Source organism: Acomys minous (assembly GCF_964271855.1).
Source record: "Acomys minous genome assembly, chromosome: 10".
Taxonomy (NCBI): domain Eukaryota; kingdom Metazoa; phylum Chordata; class Mammalia; order Rodentia; family Muridae; genus Acomys; species Acomys minous.
In genome coordinates, this window is record NC_140491.1 from 97,940,564 (window position 1) to 97,965,286 (window position 24,723).

The window sequence follows — 24,723 nt, forward strand, 5'->3', positions numbered from 1 at the left end:
GAAGAGGGAAAGACTCCTGAGGATGACACTTGAGGTAGGTTTATGGCTTCTACACACACATGTGTACATAGGTGCACATGCACCTCCACAGCATGTGAAAATACAAGTGTACCAAACACACAAACTCACAGACAACAAAACAAACTCTAAGTAATAAAAACTAAGACAGATGAAAATATGATATGAAATAATCTTCAGAGAATTTGTGAAGGTAGAAGGAAAATAGAGTGGCAAGTCATGGACCAAGTGGGGTATTCAGCAGTAACAATGGACACAAAGTGTCAGGTGTCACTGGGAAACCAAATAAGAAAAGGCTAGCGTGTTTGTGATAGCAGCAGGCAAAGCGCAAGTTTCTTCATCAAACCTTTGCTTTGGCTACTCAACACACTTTTGAGTATCGGTGTCTAGGATCTTACTAGAAGGTGCGTTCTCTTCTGGACTGAGGGTGGAGTCATCTCTCTCCCTAGGAAGATGAGTTCCATTTTGTGCCTTCATCAACATTCTAGATCCCTGCAGTGCTGGGGAGGAGGTTGAACTCCTGACCTGAACTGGAAAATCCTCATTCCAAAAACACTCCCCTCCAAACCCTGAGTCATGGCTATCATCGATTATTAACTTGATTTCATTTTTCAACCAATTTACCCTATTTTTCTATTGGTACTGCCCTTGAAGACATGGATGCATTGAATGATGCAATTTAAAGATATTAACCCCAAACCAGAACAGTTTGGGAACAAAAGTGATTCTTCTTACCAAATGAATTAAATTATTATTGAAATCAGAACTTTAATGAGTATTTAAGCAGAAAGAGCTAGTCACCATGTGCTGTAGAATAAACTTTACACATGGAATGAACAAATTACCTTTTTCACCTTCACTTTCAAACGACAATCTCCTTCTTCGCAGTTTACAGGTGTCCCCGTCAGAATCATTTATAGATTGGGACTGTAGCAAAAGATCAGCTTTTGTCAATGGAACTCAAAGGTAAACATAGGTTACACTAATTGAATATGATGTCTGATCAGTGAACTCTGCTATGTCATAGCACATCAATCACTTTGAATCTCAAGAATTACATGTTTGGAAAACAGTTACAGAACTTAGCTTACAGGTTGCCTCTAAAATTTAAAACAGATTGATAATTTCTAGCAGTTTCACAATTTATTTGGGGGAAACCATGGTTTGTAGAAATTCGAGCTAAGAATGTTGAATTCTGGCATTAGCACTTACTGATAAGCCCTTAAAAATTAAACATTTAGAAAATGTAGAAGAACCTGTATTATTGCCAACAAAATATATAAATCAATTAACATTAGTTAGGATGTATAAGTTATTTAGTAATGAACATAAGATTAAATTTTACAATAAGCATATAATTAAATACAGTAGGTATAATGTTGCGAGACCTTTATTACCCTGTTTCAACTCCTCCTCTTTCAATGCTTGTACAGAATCAAGCTGGAAACCAAAGCAGAAGTCCCTGAAAAGTTCATTTTGGCTGCTCTCTGAATATCAGTACAAAAGAGTGACCTGAAGTAATATTTTATTTTTAGACAAAGCCAGAATGAGCTTAGTGACACTTGAGTGAGATCACAATAAAGTTCAATTAAAACCATCACGAAGACATTCTTAGTGTATGCTTTAATTTTATCAGTGGTTTGAAAAGGAGTTATTTTGTTGGGTGCATTAGACACCGAATGGCAGTGTCACGACCCTAGAAGCTCCTGTTTCTTAAGGCTTTCTGAGTGCCTTGAAATGGCTATAACTCCACTGAAATGTAAATACGATATGTTTTGTTTTGTTTTGTTTTTACCTAAATACTGATTTAGGGATTTTTCCTCCATAGAACACATTAGCTCATGTGTAAATACACTGGGCAAATACCAAGTGCTCAATGTTTGATTTACGTTAAATGGGCATTTAGAATTGGAATCTAAAATTTGGGGACTAACCTAATAATAAATTGTGAGCTACAACAGAAGTTCTCTGTCCACAGAACAGGACTTCACAGGGAAGCACATTAAGAGCCATATTCTCAAATTTATTTTAGGTTAAGTAATGTGTATAATTAAAAATAAAAATATTATTTCAATTAGACCATACCTTATTTTTTCCATAGCCTAGGTTTTTGTCTCTATTGTAAGACTTAATTAATTAATACTTCTTTAATTTGGAAATTTAGGTTAATTTAAATCTAAACTTGAATCAGATAATCTTTTCAACATTACAGAGAAATCAATAGCAACTGATATAGTATAAATAATAGATGAGAAAATATTTCACCCTCTATGTAAGACAAACTCTTTTAAAATATTTTTGAAATTGCTTAAAATCACTTATTTTCCTGCAAAAAAAAATCAGCATATACAAACTAAGATTTAAGAATTTCTCAAAGGTCAAATTTAATTGTCATTTAAAAAGTACTCAACGTCTTTTAATACTGAATCCCTGCCCTATAAGTTATTAATTTCAATATCCAGCTGGACTTTTCTCTCAGTACTTAATATTGATAAATCTTTGCTGCAATAATTTGCTTGTTATTTTCAGAAGCATTTGGCAAATCTAAGAATGACATTTCAGAAATGTGCAGATCAGTAATGAACCTCTACCTTTGCACTTTCGTGTCTCAGGTTGAAAGTCAGTTCTAGGTTTGTCAGGAAGTGGTCAGAAAACTCTGGATACATATCCAAGACCTCCAGTAAGTCTTCTCGCTGGATCTTATGCAGGTCACAGTATGTGAGAGCTCTCACATCTGCGTTAGACTTGCCAGGCTTGGCATAAAGATGAACCATTTCCCCAAAGATATCATTTTTTCCTAAAAATAAACCAGAAAAAGAAAAAGATGAAGGAGGAGGAGGAGAAGGAGGAAGAGAAGGAGGAAAGAAAGAAAAGGAGGAAGAGAAAGTGAATTAATTAAACATTTTCTTTATAATAGTAGAAAGGGACACCAACCAACTGACAAATCACTGAACCAAAGATTGCAAATGTTAAGGGCCTATACTAACTGGTGCCTGGACAGCAAAATTCTGTGTCTGGGCTGACTGTACTATGTTTGCTGAGTGGAATTTTGTTCTTAAAAAGTTACTGGTTCTGTTATAGTCTTTTTCATTTCTTTATTTAGATTCTTCTGCTAAGGATGTAGGATCTAGAAAATATCATCATTTGTTACACCCTGAGTGCTAGCTATGGATCTTGCCATATTGTTTTTTCTAAATCTACTTCCAGCTAGAAGTGTTCTGCAGCTGTCAATCCAGGAACTTGAGAGGCTAAAATGAATTGGATTCATGTTCTCTCTGTTTTGTAGAATCATGTCTGGAGCTTCTGCAAATTAACAGCTCCATCATTCCTCAGCACTCACTGACGTGGACAAGGGCTTTCAATGCACCCTGTTTCTTCAGGTTATCAGTTTAAATTTACCTTTGTATTTATCCATTTGTTTAAATTATTTAGTTCTATGTATTACATATATATAGTCAGTTGTTTTGGTCACATGATCTTTGCTCCCAAACTTTGTTCCCTTTGTTCTTCTGCAAATGCTGACATTATTTCACGGTCTAGAATCTGGTGGCCCTCCCCATCATCCCCTAACCGTGTGCTGTGCAATTTCAGCTTTACTTAATGGCAAGAATAAGAATAAATGATATTTTCTGAGGACCATGTATGTGCCAGGTACTGTGCCAGATATTTATTTAGATTATCAGACAGCCCTCAACATAATTTTGTGAAGATGAGATTGACATCCAAAATTTACAAATATTGAAACAAGATTAAAAAGGTAAGCTGATTTGTATAAGGTCACTTCTTAGTTGGGTAAAGTAGGGGAAGGAAAAGTATTCGTGATTAAAGCCATAGATTTTGACTTTAGAATCAGTATCCTTAGCTGCTTAAAATATCAAAGCTTCCAGTACTTTTCAAAATTTCATGGCCATTGTTTCATTGCTGAATATCAAAGTACTCACGTGGCATATGCCCTTAATAAAACTGATAGACTACTTTATGAAGTAACTTTTAAAGGTCATTAGTAGCAGTGAAAAATAGGTCTTTCTTCACATATCCTGAAGGTTCTTTTCAGATTAAAAGAAAACTCTGTATGCCTTATGTTAGCTTGTGGTGGATAACATATTTATTACAAATTTTGAAGCTATCAAGGATGTTAAAACAATAAATCTCTACCAAGTAAAAATGCTGCAATATTCTTATTTTAAATGAGAATTTAATAAGGGAAAGGTAAATACCATATACTACTACTAATAAAAATTATGTTAGAAAGAAGATATTAGGCATAGTTTAAATAAATATTTATATGCCTTTGAAAAACCAGAATGAATAGTGATTTTTAAATCCTAACTTACATGGAAATTAGGACAGCAAAGGAGAAGCTCTTGAAATTCTTTAGTTTGGAAGGCTTAGTCTAGACATGACTTTATATTTTAGTTATCTTTTGTGACAATAGATGAACAAGGAAGAAGCCTTTTGATGCTGAGCAGCACTCTATAGTCACTGCAGTCTAGAAGCTAGGGCAGGCAGGCTTGAAGATCAGCCTCTGCTTTCCACAGTAATACACCAGGACATGCTGTCAGTGCCAGATCCAGTGAAAGTTCTCCTTTGATAAGCCGCCTTGAGATGCTTTAGGATGCTTTCACTCCTTGACTCTTTATTGGTTTAGAAATCAAATTGTGTACCTCCACAATTAGGGGAATTTGGGGCAAGTGTCATAACAAACTTATCAGAATACCCAGGGAATCACGTAAATCACTTTGTGCAGGGCATCTAATGAGCCATACTCTGGTTCTGTCCAACAACAAACAGATAATAGTCATGAGTTAATGTTCAGATGTGAACATTGAAAGATGAGTGAAAGGAAACCACCCAATTGCACATATTGATTGAGTGATTGATAGATAGATACAGGCCTTGACTATGCTAAGTGTGGGCTATGCCTATGATCTACACCTCTAGGCCTGCATGCCTAATTTTTAATGGAACAGTATACTAAATCTATGAGAAAACAGTGAATTTTCCTGGACATTGGAGGAATATTGGGAGACAGAATTTTGATCCTGTGTCAGCAGAGAGAAAGAGAACGGTCTCATCTTTTTCTGCTCCTCTCTCCATTATCTTAACAGTCTAAAGAAATGCCATGAGTTCATATAAGTAGGGTTTATTTTTAAAGAGACAGATTAGACTAACCATGGACATTCCTTTATACACAAACCTATATATATCTAATTTTGTATCCCATCATCTCTACTCCTGGTAATATATTCACAGCTATATTCTATATAAATAGGAATTTTAGTGATAGAAATGGTACTAGTTTTGAAATAAAGACTCAAATTTCTTTTCTAAGAACATAGAAAATAAATGAAATTTATTAAAATATAAACTTAGCTCATGATACTGTAGGCACATACTAATTAGTATGTCTACAAAATTGAGTATTTCATATGAAGATGCTAAAGAATCAATCATGAAGCCAAGATAGCACAGGAAAAGGAAAATATGGGTTATTTTTGTATGTTTGGCCTAAATTTCTAAGTAGCTGTCAATAGCTGAAGAGAATAATGAGAATATTTACATATTAAACAAAAAATTGCAGCACCAAGAAAACATTTTCTTCAAGATTAATTTGATATACATTGAATTGAAATAAATCTTTAGAATGATCAGGGCCAAAGAATCCTTGTCAACCAGTCAGCCTATTAATCTGTCATCCTGAACAAATGATTGGTGGCAGCTACTCATAGCTGATGATGTCATTATTCCATGGTAAAACACTCACCAAGAATAGCTACCACTATGTCATCCTTAAGGATTTCAATGGAGCCTCTGGATAAGAAGTATAGTGCAGTTAGGACATCCCCACAGTGAACCAGAGTGTCTCCTGGAGGGGCGTGGGTGGTTTTGAACTTCATTGCCAGAGCCCTAAGGCAGCCTTTACTTGCTCCTCGAAAGGCTTTACAGTTTTGTAGCAAAGTCTGGTTCAGATGCAGGCAAATGTCAGCTTGTAAACATTCTGGAAATCCCTTTAAGACCTGAAAGGAAAAAACGAAGAGTTTGATACTACCAGAACACTAGGCACTGGAACTCGAAATAAAGTCTATTACTTGCTCACAGACCTACAGGTGCAGTAATTGTCACGAGGGAGTATTTTCTTTTTTAAATAATACATCTAATTTGCTTCCCGTAATGAATATTTGGTTTGCTGAACATGTCAGAAGTTTTGATTTTGAATTGTTTGTTGAGTTAACTCCAGACATTCAACTCAACCCAAATTCCGTCTCATTAAAGTGTTATGGCTACGTATTTCTCATTACCTCTTTTCCTCTGCATTAGGCTATGTAGTATCATATTATGCTTGGATGTAATGCAATGTGACAATTAAAAGGACACTGGTGAAAGCCAATACAGCTTAAAGATGAAAGACCTTTTGAAGGAATTTCAAGTCAATTTAAACTGCCATCCTGGAAATACATATTAGTTGATGCAGCTATGATATTTACAAGTATCATAACCACTGCAATGTTTTTAGCCAATTCTATTTGGAATAATCGTATTGTATATACACATTACTTATACTGAATATTTTGACAAACATCAAAAATAAAGGGAAGGAGAACAGTTGATGAATTTTAAAGTAAAGTTTAATTTTTAATAATATAAATAGAAATTTTAGTGATAGAAATGGTAGTAGTTTTGAAAACTTACTCATCAATTTAAAATCCAAGTAACAGATTAAACAATAATTTTTGACAAATGTTCCTCAGTTCTAATGGAATAAAGTTTTGTGGTTTTTTTTGTTTACAAAATTATCAGTATAAATGGGTTGTTGGCACTCTTTATGGCTTATTCTCTGTGGTGTCATATGCAAGTTTCATTTCTTATACTGACTTCCCCTTGTAAGTATAAGCAGGGTAGATGGAGGGAGCATTGTACAGAACAATTTACAGGGTAATAATGCATTTAGTGACTTTTCTTTTTATGACTTTTCATTGGCTCAACTTAGTATATAAATTAATTTAACAGAAAATAATCATAAATTAGCTATACAACAATTCAGATGTACTTAGTCCATAAATAAATTTTAAATTGAATTATATTTGAGTTAAACTACAATTTTCAGTAGTTGAAATACTAAACAACTACAGGGATCCAACTTCTACTGAGCCCTGTGTGATATAGTTACCCAATTGAGTATGGGTTAATATGAAAGGATTTTTAACATATGTGAGGCACAACAGCCATATTTTTTGTTTTTGTCCTACTTATCTACAGAAAGTAAAGTGTAGTAAAGAAAATCTATGTATTTTTTAAAAAATAATTTGCCACAATTTGACTTTTGTGCAAGCCACCTCACCCATCCACATTTCTCTGCTACAAGATTAGAATCTTCACAATACTAATTGAGCTATGGTACCACTAAATAATGTGCCAGGTATCAGGCTCTGCTGCCTCAGCTCCATGCTGCCAACACTTTCACCCTGAAAGTTTTCTGTTTCCTGACTTGGGTCCAACAGAATTCAAGCCTTCCTCTTGTATGATTTTGAGCCTGCATCCTCAAGGGCCCCCTTACCTATAACCTTAGGCTCCATCTACATGAGCAGACCCATCCTAGTTTCTTTGTTTGGACTGGAAACCTCTCCAATACTACCTGCCTAAAATTGCTGAATTCTGTCTCTGAAGCCTAGTGGTGTTATCTCACTCTGATGGGGCCCTAAATAAATTTAGGCATCTTCATGGAAACCATGAGTAACTGGTCTCTTCCATCATCTTCATTGGAAATTATTGCACTGAATTTCTTGGCTAGTTGTGTCAAGCTGGAAACACCCTTAGTTTGGATACTGTTTTCTGACTTAAGAGCCATTTCCTTTGGGGATTGTCTAGGAGAAAGATAGCAATGTCCATTGTCTTCTGCATGTGTCCTTTACTTCCTGGAAAGCCACTTTTAGAATCTCAGCATAACTCTTAAATGACTCTGCGAGAATATAGAAAGATAGATCACTACACCATGTAGTAAGTTAGACCTTTTCCTTTCAATAGAGCTGGTGAAGTACCTTATACTTCGCATAAATGTGGAAGACTATTTTTCCCGAACAGCTCGAACGATAACAATGAACTTAAGAGTTACTGCTTCTGGCATATTCCTTGACATACCCCATTCTGTTTCTGCGTGACTGCTCATGTGTCTGTTGGCATGTTTTGAGTTGGAAGATCGTGATGATGCATGGTGTTTCTATCTTTCAAATCTGTAATAGGGAGCTACCTAGTTAGGTGAACGTGGACTGGAGTTCTTGGTCCTTCACGTTCCAGTTCTTAGTTTGGTCCTTATTTAACTTCTCTGCGACTCAGTATCTTATTTTTCCAAAATTAAATTAATAACATTTGCTTCACAGGTTAAGTTATTAACTTAATACAATTAAATATGATAATGTATGTAAACTATCTAACATGAGATTGATACTCAATTCACAATACATTTCTGGATTCATAAAAAATAAAAACCTGAGTGCCTATTTTCTCCCAAACAACAGATATTTTCTCTTTAACTAGTTTTGTTCTCTGTTAACTGAGCAGAGTTTAAATGTTCTGCACTCTGGTCTCATTAGTTTGGAGATTCCCTCCCCCACCATTTCTCTGTAACTTTATTTCCTGTTCCTTCAGTGTTCTGGTTCATGCCTTAAATTCATACTGAAAGTAGGTGGTTAATGAACTAGATTACAAATATGTTTTAGCATCCCAGTCATCCTGGAAGTCCACAGACCCTGAAGATCACTTGGGAAAGTGTCCATGCTAAATACTCTCACTTTCATTCTTTATTCAACTAAAATGGGCTCCATTGAAAGTACTGAATCCAGCAAGAGATGCCATAATGCCTTGTTTTCACAGGAGCTGATTATACAGATATTGCATAAAAAAAGTTGCCTCATGTGATCAGAAGTCTCATATGACCTTAGCCTCTAACTAACTTAAAAGAACTTCTTATTGATTCTTTGTGAATTTCACATCATGGACCCCAATCCCACTCATCTCCCTATCCCCTTTCCCCTCACCCTTCACCCTTGCAACCTCCACTGCCAAAGGGGGAAAATCCCATCATGGGAACTGAAGTGTGTCAAAGTGAGTCCCACAGTATACCCTTCTGTTCAACTTCTTTCCTTGCAAATGTTTATTGCACTGGCTTCTGCTACACTATCAATACTGGGTCCTCACTGTGCTCAACAACAAAATATCCTATTGTTGCCTCATGTCATGGAGATCCTACAGTTTTTGATCTGTTGGACTGGCCCCTCCATCTGCTCAAGCGGTTCATAGATGGGGTAGATGTTGGAGATGGGTCTGGGTGGTAGTTGAGCTGGTCAGCCTTCCAGCTCCTCTCCAGCACTGCCCGGGATAACTCATTCAGTGCCACAGCCATCAAGGGACAGAGCCAGCTCCCCTATTCTTATGCCCTCCAGGCTGGTTCGCCCAAGACCACACCCACAGGGCCAGCTCTACTGTGGTTGCCAGGCAAGGTACAGGGCTGGCCCTCCTGGGTGGTGCAGTCAGTCGGGGACAGGGCTAGTTCTTATGGCTTTCTTAACTATCTTAATTTAATCACATCAGTTGCTCAAATGAAATTGAGTAATACTTGAAATTCACTTGTTGAAACCTTGAGTAGCTCCAATTTTGGATTTCCCCAAGTAGATCTGTGGCTTTAGAATTTGGGTTTAACTTCAGGAAAGAATGAATTTTTTGAAAGTGAGAAATAAAACGGAGTTTATTCAAGTTACCTCAATTCACTATTTCCATCTTGGTTACCTTCTACATTTCCTACTTATTGTACTATTTTTTTTCCTGTGTTTGTTTCCTTTGCTAAACCCCTGAATTAGACTCTTTTCATTTACAGCTAAAATACTGACATCTTAGCAGGCCGAGCCACAAAAAGCTCGAGTGTGAAATACCTAAACACAAACCAGGACACAAGCTTACTTGGTGATGGTGCAGTCTTGGGTGTCAAATTTTGATGCTGCTAAGGTATGTGTCATTGTCTGCTGTGCATCTGGAGCTATTGTTTTATTGAGAGAATCCAATTTTAAACACCAAGAAGCATCACCCACTATCAGTCTTATGGCCTGCACCTTAGAAAATCAGCTTTTGCCTTTTTTATTGTGCATCCATTCACATATTGACTCCCACAAATGCTTAAATCGCACCAGACACTAGGCTAAAAAGAATCATCATGAATAACACATGTTCTGGAAATATACCTAGTCTCCATGACAGAGGGAACACAATTCTTACAGTTCTATTCAGAACTGGCCACACCATCCTCCTGTTAAAGTAGGGCACTTGTAATGACAAAGGCCATTTATGGAACCCCCAAGGAATAGTTGGTTCCAGGTGAGTTGGAGTCCTAATCTCATTTTTCTAACACTGTTACTGTAGGACAGTCTTTTTCCCCATAAGCATATGTATTTTTATTTCTTTTCTTTTAAAGAAAATAATAAGCCTTGTGTTAATCCAGCCAAAGACAACCTAGAAGGTGTAATCCAAAGGACAGAGTTGCAAAGGCTTGATGAGGATAGCAGGAAGCAGCTCACTCTGTAGGACTGATTTTTAAGTGAAAAGTTCCAGAAAACTTCTCTCTCATCAGAAGGGACTACATTTCTTTATTATGCATGCTGTAAAGCCATTTGTGGTTTGCCTTCTCTTTACTTGAACATATGTGAATAAAAATCTGTGATTCTCATAATGAAATAACTTGTATGAGAGTGTTCTTATTTAAGTATGAAATGCTTGCTGTGATTGTTACAAGTTTTGTAGTTTACTGCTTGTAGACCCCAAATGTAAACAGCCTTGAACATGAAGAACCTGCTTTTAACATGGTAGCACTGCTAAAGTCATTTAAAAAAAAATCACACAAAAAAGGGAAGGACAAAATTGTTACCTAGCAGACATCTATGAAATACGGTAAGGGATACATTCAGAAGCATCTGGTATCGTGATAGTTTCCCTACAGAAACATTCTTAATGGCATAACATTCTTAATGGCATAACAATACATTCTTGTTCTTATTCGGACATATACTGAACAAGCATTACAGCGTTATTGCTGAGTGCATGTAGAAATTGATACAGGGCTAATGTTTCTCATTTGATATACACACTAATCAAAATGACATAAACTTAGATTAGTATATCGTATATATCTTTTTACATCAATATCAATAAAACGCGTATTGGGCCACTGGTGCCAAAGAATTTCTATCTATTCTGATGACAACATAATTAAAGAACTATATCATAGGTGTCCTAACTAGTTTTAAGTTACCCCGGAGACAAGCTAGAGTCATCAAAGAGGAGGGAGCCTCAATTGAGAGAAATGCTTCCATAAGATGGAGCTATAGGCGGGCCTATAGGGCATTTTCTTAATTAGTGATTGCTATGAAAGGGCCCACATCACTGTGGGTAGTGCCATTTCTGTGATGGTGCTACATAAAAGAAGGTTCAGCAAGCCATGAAGACCAAGCCAGTAAACAGCACTTGTCCATGGCCTCTGCACTTATATCTACCTCCAAATGTCCTACAGTGATGGAAGGTGATTTTAAAACATAAGCCAAATAAACCCTTTCTCCTCAATTTGATTTTGGCCATCTCATTTCATCACAGCAATGGCAATCCTATCTAGGGCAATGGGTTTTGGTTAGTGGTACTGAGTGAAAAAAAAAATCGTCTTAAGCAGGGAAATTGTTACCTTATTATACTATCTTTTATGAAGGTAGGAAAACTACTTATTTCCTTAATAAAAATTTATCTGATAGAAAACTATTTCTAAATTAAGATAATTTTCATAGTATAATGGCAGCAGACCATTATTTTTCTCTTAGTTTTGAGACAAAAGATCCAACATTTACTGCTTTGTTTTGCTATCTGATAAACACTCTCATGATGAATACATTTTTATATTCTGTTTAGAAGAGTGCCAATAATGTAACTTTATGAACCTGAACACTTCCCACCTGTTTTTCATATGCTTTGAACCACTAAACTCCCTAACATGTGCCATCTGTTTTGTACCCTGAAACATGGAGGCCGATCTATGCCCTAACCAGTGGCTTCTCACTCATTTCAGGCGGCATTGCCTGAACATATGAGAGAGGAACATATGAAAGGCAGGCTGAGTAGAGAGCACATGTACAAGGAAGGCAGCCTGACTGTGGCAAATGGTTCCCTAAGTAGCAGATTTATCATGTGGACAGCTTCGGTGGCTGCGTTAACTGTCATTAGGAAATGTCCTAGGGAAATTCTCTGGGTCATTAAATGTACTTAAATCTTGACAAATTAGGATTAATCAAAGCACAAATTAGCACTCCCTATGAAGCACTAAACCTCCAGCATGATCATCAAACACATTATGCAAGTAATATGTTAAATCCTAAGTCTCTGCCCTAGAGTACAGCTTGGCTATTTGACAGCATTTCCTGACTCTGGTAGAATTGCTGTTTTTATGTGGGCATTCAGCTTTTTGATAAATCTTTACACCTGTGAACTCTTGACCCTTACATTTTGTTCTTAGTAGAAGCTAATGTCTTAACATAATGCGTTTTGTAATCTCTAGGTCTTTCTGTCTTGTATCATTTCTACAGTTAGGCACTGAGAAATAGGAAACACATGCATTTTATGATTCCTTGGTGGTTATGTGTTGATTACTACATTTTAACCACTGATTATGATAAGTGGGCCCTTAAGTAGGTTTAGTGCTACATACACACATTAATTACCCAAGTGTGAAACTCAAATTGCTCTGACATCAACTTTTGTATTCCACCTCCATGTGGCTGATAAAACCAAGGTATTATTGTAATACATATAAGGCTATCTTACCTTGCCAAACTCTTAGGGAAATTAGAAGGTTGTGATTCAGAAATGTGGAAGTATTTATATTTATAGTTTATAGTTATAAACATTGGGATAATGCGTTAATGTACTTCATGCTGGCATTTAGCACAAAGTTTGTATTACTCAAGATACAAAATCTTGTCTTAAGTAAGCACAAATCATGTGAGCTCACAGAGACTGAACTACCAACCAAAGAGCATGCACATAACATAGCTGATGGGCAGCTGGGCCTGCATAAGAGTCCCCTTGCAATTAGAGTGGGGAGCTGTCTGCTACATGGACTCTGTTGCCTGCTTTTGGCTCACTTTACTTTAGCTGGACTGCCTTGTTGGGCCTCAGGGGAAGAGGATGCACTTAGTCCTGATGTGACTTGATGTGAGGGTGGGTTGGTAGCAGTGGAGGGGCTCCCCTTTTCTGAGGCGAAGGGGAGGGGGGAAGAGGGGGGAAAGGGTGAAGGTGGAAACAGGAAGAAAGGAGGAAGGGGTACAATTGGGATATAAAGTGAATATAAATAATTAATTAAAAGAACATCAACAAAGCAAAACAAAACAAAGCCCCAAAGCTTGTCTTAGATTCTTAGACACAGCTAACATAGCAACAGGTCCTGAAGCAGTTTGGCTCCACCAATGATGCTTTAAAATAAAGAGCATCTTCTTCCTGTATCCTCCTCCTTTCCTTTACTCCTCGCACCATAGCACCATAGTTGTGATGCTTCCAACAGAGATGAGTTTAACAGTGCGATGCAGGGTGAGTGATGAGTGGGCAGAAGGCAACTGTTGCTTTTATTCACGTACTTGCTCTGGAGTCCTTTTACTAATTCAGCGGAAGTTTGATTTACAACGGGTATCTCAGCATAGGGATCTGAAAGGGAATGCTAGAAATCTTCAGGGCTCCTAGGGGCTACATGAAGGGCCAGCAGCCTCAGGGACAGATTTTGAGTCTTCCCCCTTTATCCTGCCCAATTAATTGAGAGTGACAGTAAAGGAAGAGATCAAAAGAATGTAACTGTAGCCTCTTGTTCTGGCTGCACAGAAAATAGTTCTTTCTGAGTGGCTCGATTGTAGGTGACATAATCTTGCTCTCAGAGTAAGGGAAAGAGAAACGCAATCTGCCAAGTGACAGAAACAATGATGTAAGGCATAACCTTGCACCTAAAATGTTATCTTGAATTTGAGTCAACATGTGCTATATTTTGGAGCCAATTTTCCTCAATATTATGTGGAGTAACAGAATTTCAGTTGTCTCCTTTTACAAATATAAAAGATAAGAAATTAGAGGACTCTGTGGAAGGACTAAGATTCCACACTTACTCCAGAACTCGCTTAACTATTTTTATTTGGCTGTCTTTCAAGTTGGACTTCTAAGGTTGCTAGCAGTCTGAGGAGGCATAACGTATTTCCCATTCATTTTTTAGTAATTGGGTTTGTAGATAATAAAGGACCAAGGTCCCAAGTAGATGCTCTCTTTGTTTTGTACCCAGAAGGCTTAGGAGTTCCTCAGAAATATTCATATAAATGAAGATGTAATTGTTTCATCCAATTTCTTTCTGATCACATACCAAAATGCAAGAAAACCAATGAAACAAAGTCAAAGATATAATGGGACCTTTTAGAGACAAGGAATGGTTTATGTCAGAAATGTCGGTAAATTAAACTCTGCTTAAAACAATAGCAACATATTGTGTGAAAAAGAGCCATTAAGTAAAACAAATGTGTTGAAAATATATTAGGAGCATTTTATAGCTTATGTGATAGGTAATGCCCTGATATTTGTCATGTATTTAGATTTTTTTATAAGACAAAAAATGTGTAAATGGACAATTCATAAAAGAATCTATCCAGACATAATGTGTGCATATCTATCTATTTATCTATCTATCTATCTATCTATCTATCTATCTATCTATCTATCTAATATATTTAGCCAGAGAAGTGTCCATATAATGACCATAAATACATCTGCCAAACTGGAAGTGAGAACAAAGCATAAACCACTGCCTCTGAAGTAGGGCGGGTAAGTATTAGCATTCTTTTTAGAAATGAGAATTGCCCATGTCTATAAAAATTAAAATTCCTCACAATCTGTGGCTCAGAAATCTCTCCTCTGGAAATCTATTCATAAGAAGAAAACCACCAGTAAAATATATAAGTAAGTACATTTGCTCCAGTGTCACTCAAAGCAGAATGAAATTATAATAAAAGTGTAAGTGATTAGTGATGGAACCATTCAGTGTTCTGTTATGAAATCATAGACTGTTACATCCTATAGAATTAGATTATATAAGATGAGTTACTAGAGGAAGTTACTGGATTTCATTGTGTAAAGAGGACTTGGATGTATTTTTGCAAGGTGTGAAGTGGGAAACATGAACTGTAATGTTAAATTATATAGTTCAGTGTGTGATGGTGTGTATGTACAGAACACACATACATATGAGAACATAAGCTCATCTATAGCAGAAATGAGAAATATGTGGGAAGTTATACACCTGAGTGATGGATAATGTGTGAACAGACTTCTGATGTGGAGAGAAAGGAGAACAAGGATCAAGCATGAAGTAAAAAAAAAAAAAGTCATAATATCACACCAAAAAACTTAAAATAAGACATACATATGATTTTATCTGTGTAAAATTTACATATGTGTCTGTGTAAGTAATAGGAGTACTATTACAAAAGATTGTCTTTTCTTGAAAAGATCTGATCATGTTGAATAATATTAGAAGAAGAGTAATTAGTAAACACTGCAGGTAACAGGCTTCTTGACCAAGATGATTTATTTGGACATTATCTCTGATTAGAAAATATCTATGGTAAATTTTAACTACTTTTAAACAGCAGTTTGTTGTACAGTTAATAGGACTCAGAAGATTTGAGCTGGTTCTAACCTGAAAGCCTTCTACTGTGGTCTAACTTTCATAGTACCAGAAGGTGCTATGTCAGGTGCCAATGGAGAGAAGAAGCCACTGTTTCTGCCTAACTGTGATGCCTCTGAACCCCAACAGTGTCCACCATGGCAAGATATCAGTGTTGGTGTAATAGTGACACTTATATCTTGGCAATAGGCAACAGTTACTTAACTGATCTTAAGGTGCTCTCAACAGGAGGAGAATCATCCGTGGATTTAAAACCCTAGCCAACTATCTGTGTCTAGTTATGTCTTAGAAGAGAGTCTGCAACCACAAATGTACTAGGCAGCATAAGTCCTAACACACTCTAAAAAGCATCCTTACACCCACTGAGAAGTATAGCTCTCACCCCACATCAAAGAAGCTTTTATTTGCATCAGTCTGAGACCATCACTGAAAATCACAACTGGTTATATTGGAAGAATCAGCTAATTTAGGGAAGCCCAGTCCCAACAGATCCATGTATAACATTATTCTTGGGTTGGCGGCTCAGGGAACATCACAGAAGAGGGACCAAAAAGACTTCATGGGCCAGAAGACAGGAAGTCTGCCTAGAGATTGTATCTCCCAGAAACAATAGGGAAGCTAAAACTATAACACTATGACAATACCAATGGACACACTATTGTGGATGAAAGAAATCTCACCGAATCCTATCCCTAAAAAGACAACTATGGGTAACTAATGACTGTTGAGAAAGAAAGAAATATTTTTTCTTTAAGGGGCCTCTTAATCAGTATCCAATGCCAACTGGTGAGCCCACTAAACGGACTCAGAAGGCTCTATTTATATATTCATGTGCATGCATGTATATGTACATATACATGTGAATATTTGTATACATACATACATACATACATACATACATACATACATATGGATAGTTGTAACAAGTGTAACCAAAGGAATTAGGTTATTAGTTTTTGATCAGTGATAGAGGAATGGGAGGGGTTAGAAGGAGTTAAGGGAAAGGGTGAAGTGGTGAATTATATTTTAATGAAACACTTTTCAAATATTGTGTGTGTGTGTGTGTGTGCATTGTGCGTGGCACATACATATGGAAACATGAGCAAATGAGCATGTAAAGATGAAGGAAGGGAATCTAATGGCTTCCTCTATTACTCTGTCCCAATTCCTTCAAGACTGGGTCTCCCACCCAGGCTCTCTGGCTAGGGAACTCCTGGGATCTCCCTGTCTCTACTTCTCAACATTAAGGTTACAGGCACATAGTCACAGCCAGTTTTTCACGCTGATGCTCAGGATTCAAAGTCAGGTCCTCTTGTTTGCCCAGCAAGCACTCTTGCTCACTGAGCCATCTCCCTAGCCATTGTTTTTAAACAAATTCTTATACACAGGTAATTTACAGTGATTCTACAACGTACATTTGAAATGAAATTGATTCTTAGTGTTTCTTTTAATTTTGTTCCATTGATTCAAAAAGCCATTTCTTCAAAACAGTGTATGGCTACTATAAAGGCTATAATTTACGGGAGCCATTACATTTAGTAAAAATGTTGCTAAAATGTTTATTGATTTCAATATAATATGCTAAGGCAGATAGGACCAAAATGCAAAGTAATTAACCAATGCATTACAATTAATGCTCTCTACATGCATACGGGTCATAGAAATGAAATGCAAACAGACACATGGTGAAACATAGCCCTTGATTTCTTTTTACCATTGTCAAACATTTTTTAATATTAAAATATAATTACATCACTCCCCTTCGCTTTCCTCCTACCACCCTTCCCGTTTCCCTTACTTTTCTTCTCTTGACTCTTGCCATTGTCTACATGGCCCACTTCCCCAGTTAATGCAAGAATGTCTCCATCTGCTTGTTTTAACCAAACTGGCCCTCATACTCTGTCCCATTTATCTGTCCTGTCTGTGAAATATTAAACCAGAGAGCTTTTTTTTTTCTGGCACAACATTCTCACCAATTCTTCATATATATGGTCAGAGGGACTTGACTTATTATGAAGCTGTGTTGACCATCAGTTCTCCTATTACGTACAGCTAACTAGTATGACTGGCCACCAAGATATGGAGAATATAATTCAATTGTAGATTAAGTCTCCTTCTCATTTTCCTTGCATTTGTGTACTATGACTCATGGAAAAGAACCAGAGGACAGAGGCAGATTTCTGTGCTCAAATAAAATAGCTACACTGATGTAGAGTGAGGCTTGTCGTCTCCCATGGCTGCTATTTCTAAACACAGGTTTGATTTTTTTCCTGCAACATAAATAAAAGTGTCTTAGCATAATATCAAAATTCCGCCAGCAGTAGTGAAGCACTTCTCTCCCAGAAAAAAAAACCCTGTCACATTGTCCCATAGCATAAAATTACTGAGTGGGAGTTGATAGGAACTAAAACACACTTTGAGATATATCTATCACAAAAGATGTAACTATTGTGCACTTTTCCTATCCACCTATTCGCATAGGTAACAGTATGTGTACATCTAGGAAAGTATATGCCTGAAAAAATTTGCACTATTACTTCCTTAAAAGTCATGTGATAACACGATTTGGATGGACTGTTTCTGCTTTTTTTTCCATCCTCAAATTGATAACAAAACAAAAACAAACAAACAAACAAAACCGTCTTAGGTAGAACATGCACATATTTGTTCCCAGTGCACTGATTTGTTTTTCCCAAAAGAGAGTGTCAGGGATTTTATTGCCCAACCCCCACCCGCTCCGGGGAACATTAGAGATGGTCTGAATTCGTTAAGTTGGGGAAATGCTGAGTTATTTCAGTATTTATCTAAAAATGGCTTACATAATATTTCCAAAGCATATTTTACTGCGGAGTTTTAGTGAGTTTTAGGGAGTAGGGACAGGAGGAAGCCTCAGTGAATGAGTGCTGTTGACAGGGATTCAGACCAACGGAGGAAGCCAGGAAGCCATAAAGCTCAGCCTCTCCCCAGAGAGGAGTGGTCTCAGTGTGGCTGTTGATAGTGCCTACAGAAAACACCCACCGGTAGCTTTCTCAAGTCTCAGTGGTACAGCCCCGAAGACTGCCAGGGCACCCTGTGAAATTCCCTGAGCCTATCCTTTTGATTCAGCAGGACACCACAAACCCTGCCTCTTTGTTTATCTGTATAGAATAACCCTGTCTCCTTGTTCAGCTGTGAGCAATAGCCTTGTCTTTCTGTTCACCTCTATATAACACGCTGAGCGCTGAGCTCGAGGGCGCTGCGGTGTCTCCCACAGAGAGCCCAGACCATCAGATCCTAGCTTTCTGTGCCGGGTGTTTGTCTTTTTTTAAATTCTCTAGCCACTCCAGTTATGTTCCAGTCTCTTGAGGCTGTGAAACAGTTCTGTTTTTCTGTTTCCTTTTTCTTTTTTATTGGCTTAACCTCTGTTGATAAAAGATCAGGACACCGAATTGGGTTTGAATGACTCTGCTTCTCGCTAACTCACCAAAGAAAGCGTTTTATGCCCTGTCATTCCCTTGCGCATCAGGAACTGCACTCGAGGGTCCTGTTCAAACAGGGCCATTATTTTAAGGAGTTGGAAAACAAATGAAGACTTCGTTTCTACTCTTTACTGCTATAGGAAGAGCATTAGTAATACATGGAGAAACACAAGCTTGGGGTGTACTCATTGCCTCTGGGGTGTTTCTGAGTAGCTGTTGATCTGTTTAAAGCCCTGGGGCAAACTGTCCTTCCTTCCCTTGGGTCAAACAATCCTAAAATAATCTGGCTGTGGTGACACACTCTCCTTTAATCCCAGCATTCAAGAGGTAGACACAGGCAGACCCCTGAATTTGAGGCCAGCCTGGTCTATACAAAAGAATTCCAGAAAAGCCGAGGCTACACAGAGAAATTGTCTTCAGAAAAAAAAAGAGGGGGGGGGACCTCACTTGGTGGGGGAGTATAGTGGTAGCCCGTGTAAGATAAGTAGATATTTGGATAAACTCTAGGTAAGTCACAATTCCCATGGTAGGAACCTGGCATCGTTTTGAAATATAACTGAGTGTCTTGTCACCTAATTCCATTGGATGCATGTCTTATGCTTTCTAATGGTCATGTCATGGAGCTTCAGATGCCTTCGTTGCTGTAATTATTATTTTTTATCCACAGTGGTATTATAAAGAGGTTTTGAGTCAGTAGCATGGGATGGGCAGATGAACTTACTCCTTTTTAAAGTGTATGTTGTCTAGGGGCCTGCTACAGGAGATCAAGAGGGACAAACTTGTGTATTAACATACTTCTCAGTGCAAGATGATAACCTACCCCCTTTTGCAGAGACCTCTTATCTGAATGACTAATCACCATGCAGAAGGAATTATTGTCCTTTAAATGTTTAAGTTACATTTATTTATTTTGTGTATGTTTGTGCATGTGTGCTGTGTGTGTGCATGTATGCACATCACAGGGCTCCTGTGGAGGTCAGAGGACAAATCATGCCAGTTGGTTTGCTCCTTCCACCTTGTGGATCACATGTATGGAGTCAGTGAGTCTTTGGTATTCATCAGGCTTGTCATCAAAATGCTTCTATCCACTGAGCTATCTCACCAGTTGTGAAATATCATCTCAGGTGCAGTTCGCAAAGTTATTTTTAAAGCTCAACTCCTGAATGAAAACCCAATATTTATTTACAGAAAACCAAGATTCTACCAGCCTTTTGCTCCACTATCATGTACATGCAAGTATTTCCCAATCACTGTGTCTCCTTTTAAATGTCTGTTGGATGAGTCAGACATGGACACTGATTTAGACACCTTTGTTGTGGTTCCATGTTATTGATCAACAAGAAGTTGTTCACTGACTATGGTTATAAATAAAAGGTTTTTAGAAAAGGTAAGAAGATTAAAAATGTGGATCTGAAGGCTTGCCACACTATTTCTAAGTGACAGGGTTTCTTGTAAGGATGATTATTATTATTATTATTATTATTATTATTATTATTATTATTATTAATTTTATTTTTTTTTACTGATTTCATTAATTGAGCATATGTACAGCTTCCCACTATTGCACTTTGTTGGAATAACCCTGCTGTTTGAGGTTGCACTCCTCCTGCTCCAGATAACCACTCTGAGCTCAGTGTTAGGTGCACGATTTCCTGTTCCTAGCTCTCTACCTGACTTGTCTAGAGAGCGTCTTTAGACATAGACACCCCTAACCACATTTAATTGTGTTCTTGACACAGCTCCCTGCTAGCTCTCCCCTCCCTGCACCTGTAGGATAAATAACTACTGTGTTCCTGTTCGTATGATATGAGCATGCTGCCCAAAGCAAAACAAGCATCCTTAAAGTGCCCGACTTCACCCAATTATGAATGTCTTTGGTGGAAACACTCCACCCATTCCCGAAGAGCTATATAGCCTTTGCTCTCCCTGATTGAAGTTGAACTATCCCCTGAAGTGGTTCCCAGAGTGATCAATAACGGCCTGCTAGGCTTTGCTTCTCATCTTCTGTTTCTCTTGCCTCAGTGGGATGGTGGCCAACAGCACCCCCTGTCCCCAGAAGAGGAGAACCACAGCACTTCACTGTTGTATATTAAAAAAAAAAAATGTGATCTGAAGATGAAAGTCTAGCACATAAGAAACTATTTAAGTAAGTGTACAAAATGAGTGTTTTTTCTCAGTGTGTGTGTGTGTGGTGTATGTGTGCATTCGTGAGTATGTAGGAATGAATTCACATGTGTGCACATGCTTCTGGAGGCCAGAGGTCAAACTTGTAGGTCAGTCTTCAGCTGCTACCCACTTGGTTTATTGAGACAAGGTGTCTAATTGGCCTGCCATGTACCTTGCAGGCTGACTGGGGAGTCTACCTGTGTCTGCCTTCCCTGTAGTAGAAACATAAAGTAGAAACCGCTGCCTTTTCTTTAGTGGGTTATGGAGATTGAGCTCAGGTGTTCATGTTTTTGAGGCTGACTGAGCCATCTTTCTGATTCCCAAAAATGGAATTTTCACTGCGTACAGTTTGATGAGGAGATGTAAAACAGGACTAGAGGCTACTCTGTCCTGTAGTTGAGAAAACAGAAGAGATGTGAAAACGAGGAGAATAAACTTTTGATTAAAATATTTCTTAGAAACTACACCAGTCCCAGCTGGGTAGAGTGGCACACACCTTTAATCCCAGCACTCTGGAAGCAGTGGGCAGGCAGATGTTTGAGTTTCAAGCCACCTTGATCAACAGAGAGAGTTCCTGGACAGCCAGGGCTACACAGAAAAACCCTGTCTTAAAAAGCCAAAACAAAAACAAACTAACAAGAAACAACCCCCCCAAAAAACAACAACAACCAACCCCCCCAAAAAAAAACACAAAAAACTAAGCAAATAAGTAAATAAGTAAGTAAATAAATAAATAATAAAAATTACACCAGTCCCAAGAAATAAGGATCTCTATTAAACAGTTTGTCACTTATCAGTCTTTGTCCTGCTTTGGCCTTATATGTTGCTTCTCTTCAGAAGCATTCTGTGTCACACAGGATATCACTGTCCCCGGGGAAACTTTTTAGGCTGGGAAGCTGACCCTTCACTGAGATCCTCAACCACTCTGCCCCTGTAGCTATACTGCCGTCTCACATCTCCACTCTCTCACCATTCATCTAGAGTGTGGCTAACGTGGGAGCTTAGACCATGTAGTACAGCACTGGTGAGTTTTTCCCCATATTCCTGAAAGCCATCATGTCACATTGTAGGGAGCATAGCACCAAGGTCCTTGCACCCACAGATCTCCAGAGAAACCAGGAATGCTAAGCACATAGCTTTGTCTTTGTAATGGGAAAGGTGAAAAACCTGTCCTTCCACCCAAAATGAAAGTGATTAGCAGCCTGGTGGCCTGTGTTATCTCTTGGGCCAGGGCATATCAAACTCCTAAAAACAGGACTGGAGGCAGCTAGTAATCTAAATGACTCTCCCAAGGCTCCCACAACCAGGACCACAGGTGGCTAATAGCCCTAGTGACCGAGACCAGGCCAAGCCCATAGGCCCTTAAACTAATACAGGTAGCTTATCTCCAGAACCCATCTTGGAAGAAATGACCTGTACCAAGTTGAGTTTCAATGTAATTACACTTTTTTTCATACCACAGGGATTGCATCATACCAGGAAACTATTTTTTTTTTCAAATTATACTGGGATTAAATACATTGGGAATAAAGCTCCTGCTATTAGACTCCCTGAAGTCTGATCCAGGTTGATGAAGTCAATCTGCACTGGGTTTTTATTCTTATCTTTTTGCCTGTCTCATTTCCCTGCCTGGATACCTGCAGGGACTCCTCCATCCCTTATTAATTTTTTTTCCCTACCTGTGTTCAGAGTGATTTTATCTGTTAACCTTTCTGGATAACTTATTTCTTATCTATTCTATTAGTCCAGCTACTTCCTATACTCATCTCTCAATTTTTTCATTCATTAAGGAATCCTAGTAAAAATTCACACATCTCTACTCTGCCTTTCCTAAAACCAACTAAGTAAAAATTATTGGATTGTCTAGCTCTGATTCAGTGTGTGCGTGCATGTGTGTGTGTGTGTGTATGTGTGTGCATGCATGCTTGTCTTGATCTCCTGCTTATGTTTCCGGGAATGGTTGCCTTTGTGCTAGCTCTGATTCAGTGTGTGCATGTATGTGTGTGTATGTGTGTGTGTGTGTGTGTGTGTGTGTGTGTGTGTGTGTGTGTGTATGTATGCTTGTCTTGATCTCCTGCTTATGTTTCCACAATCAATGATTCTACTATCCCCTTAGAAGATGGCTTTTTGACCAACATTCAATGCAAGAGGTTCCATTAAGAAGGCTCAGATGCTCACTACAGGAAGCAGAGGAAGTAGGCAGCAGATAGAGTATGATGCACATATTGTATTTGATCACAAGTGCCTTTAAAACATTATAAGTGCAGGTGCCTTTAAAATATTAACACTGCAGAAAGATTAAGTGACTTGCACACGAGTGGTGGCAGGTTGAAAATTAGTGCCTAGGTCTTCTGAAGTTTTCCTGTTTTTTAGCCATTGTCTGGTTGTTGTGGTAGCAGGAATTTTAGGAAGGCAAAAATCCCACCACTAAATGAACATAATCGTCCATGTTAATATTAGATTATAGATTTACTTTCTGTTATGATAAAGGACATTTGGACCTTCAGGGCTTTTCATCACTCTTAATTGTGGTGTTAGTGTTTTTAGTTTTACACTCACACAGAAAATACTTTCCATTTTCTTGGTAGCATTCTCACTAAAATTAATGTTGGCTAACTTCAGAAAGATTCAGACTGAATTAAGAAATGGCTTTGACTTGGGGACATTCTTTGGAATGCTATCAGCTCTAACTTGAGAAAACATCTCTTTATTCCTAACTAGCTGTTTCTGCATGCAGAAGGGAAATATTTTCAAGAATTAATATGTACACATGCTTGAGACAATTATCCAGTCCCTAATTAGAAGTTAGACTCTGAGAAACATATTCTTTTTACTGCATTTCTTTGCTTGACCCTTTCCTTTTGTACTCTGGGCCATTTTGGTTCAAGCAAAAGGAAATCCATAAATGTCTTCTGTTTTAGAACATACTGGTAACAGTGTATATGAAAAGTAAAAGCTAGAAGGACTAAGGGATAAGACCCTACTTTTTTAGGTAAATTATTTCCTGTTTTGGTGGTGTGCTAAGCAATCAAATGTAATCATGAAATAATTTTAGGTGAATTAGCTGTGTTCTTGGAAACTTTTACTTCATTTGAAATTGACTCAACAGTAAAGAAAATGACCTGAAATGTTTCATGAGAAATTATATTTAAGCTTATACTTAAATGAAATAATATGGAATGCTGATGCAAAATATAACAGTTTGATGTAGGCTTTTGTATCACAGTACATAAACTATCTACTTTTTAACTATTTGGAAATTATAATTTTACCAACAATAATTTGACAAGACACAAGAATCTTTAACAATATGGTTTTGGAGGTAAAAAAAAAAACCCAGGTCTT

General features: G+C 37.7%; 1 protein-coding gene across 6 annotated transcripts in view; it reads right to left on the minus strand.

Moving 5' to 3' along the window:
* The window catches only part of KCNH7 (potassium voltage-gated channel subfamily H member 7), a 448,856-nt gene that overhangs the window by 31,920 nt on the left and 392,213 nt on the right, over positions 1–24,723 (minus strand). For 5 of the 6 annotated variants that reach the window (XM_084799417.1, XM_084799415.1, XM_084799416.1 and 2 more), the window contains 3 exons: positions 5,783–6,035; positions 2,610–2,815; positions 864–945 (listed from right to left, as the gene is read on the minus strand). In XM_084799417.1, coding sequence (XP_084655543.1) covers positions 864–945; positions 2,610–2,815; positions 5,783–6,035 — 541 coding nt within the window. The remainder of the gene's footprint in view (positions 1–863; positions 946–2,609; positions 2,816–5,782; positions 6,036–24,723) is intronic. The other variant, XM_084799414.1, reaches the window with a different exon arrangement.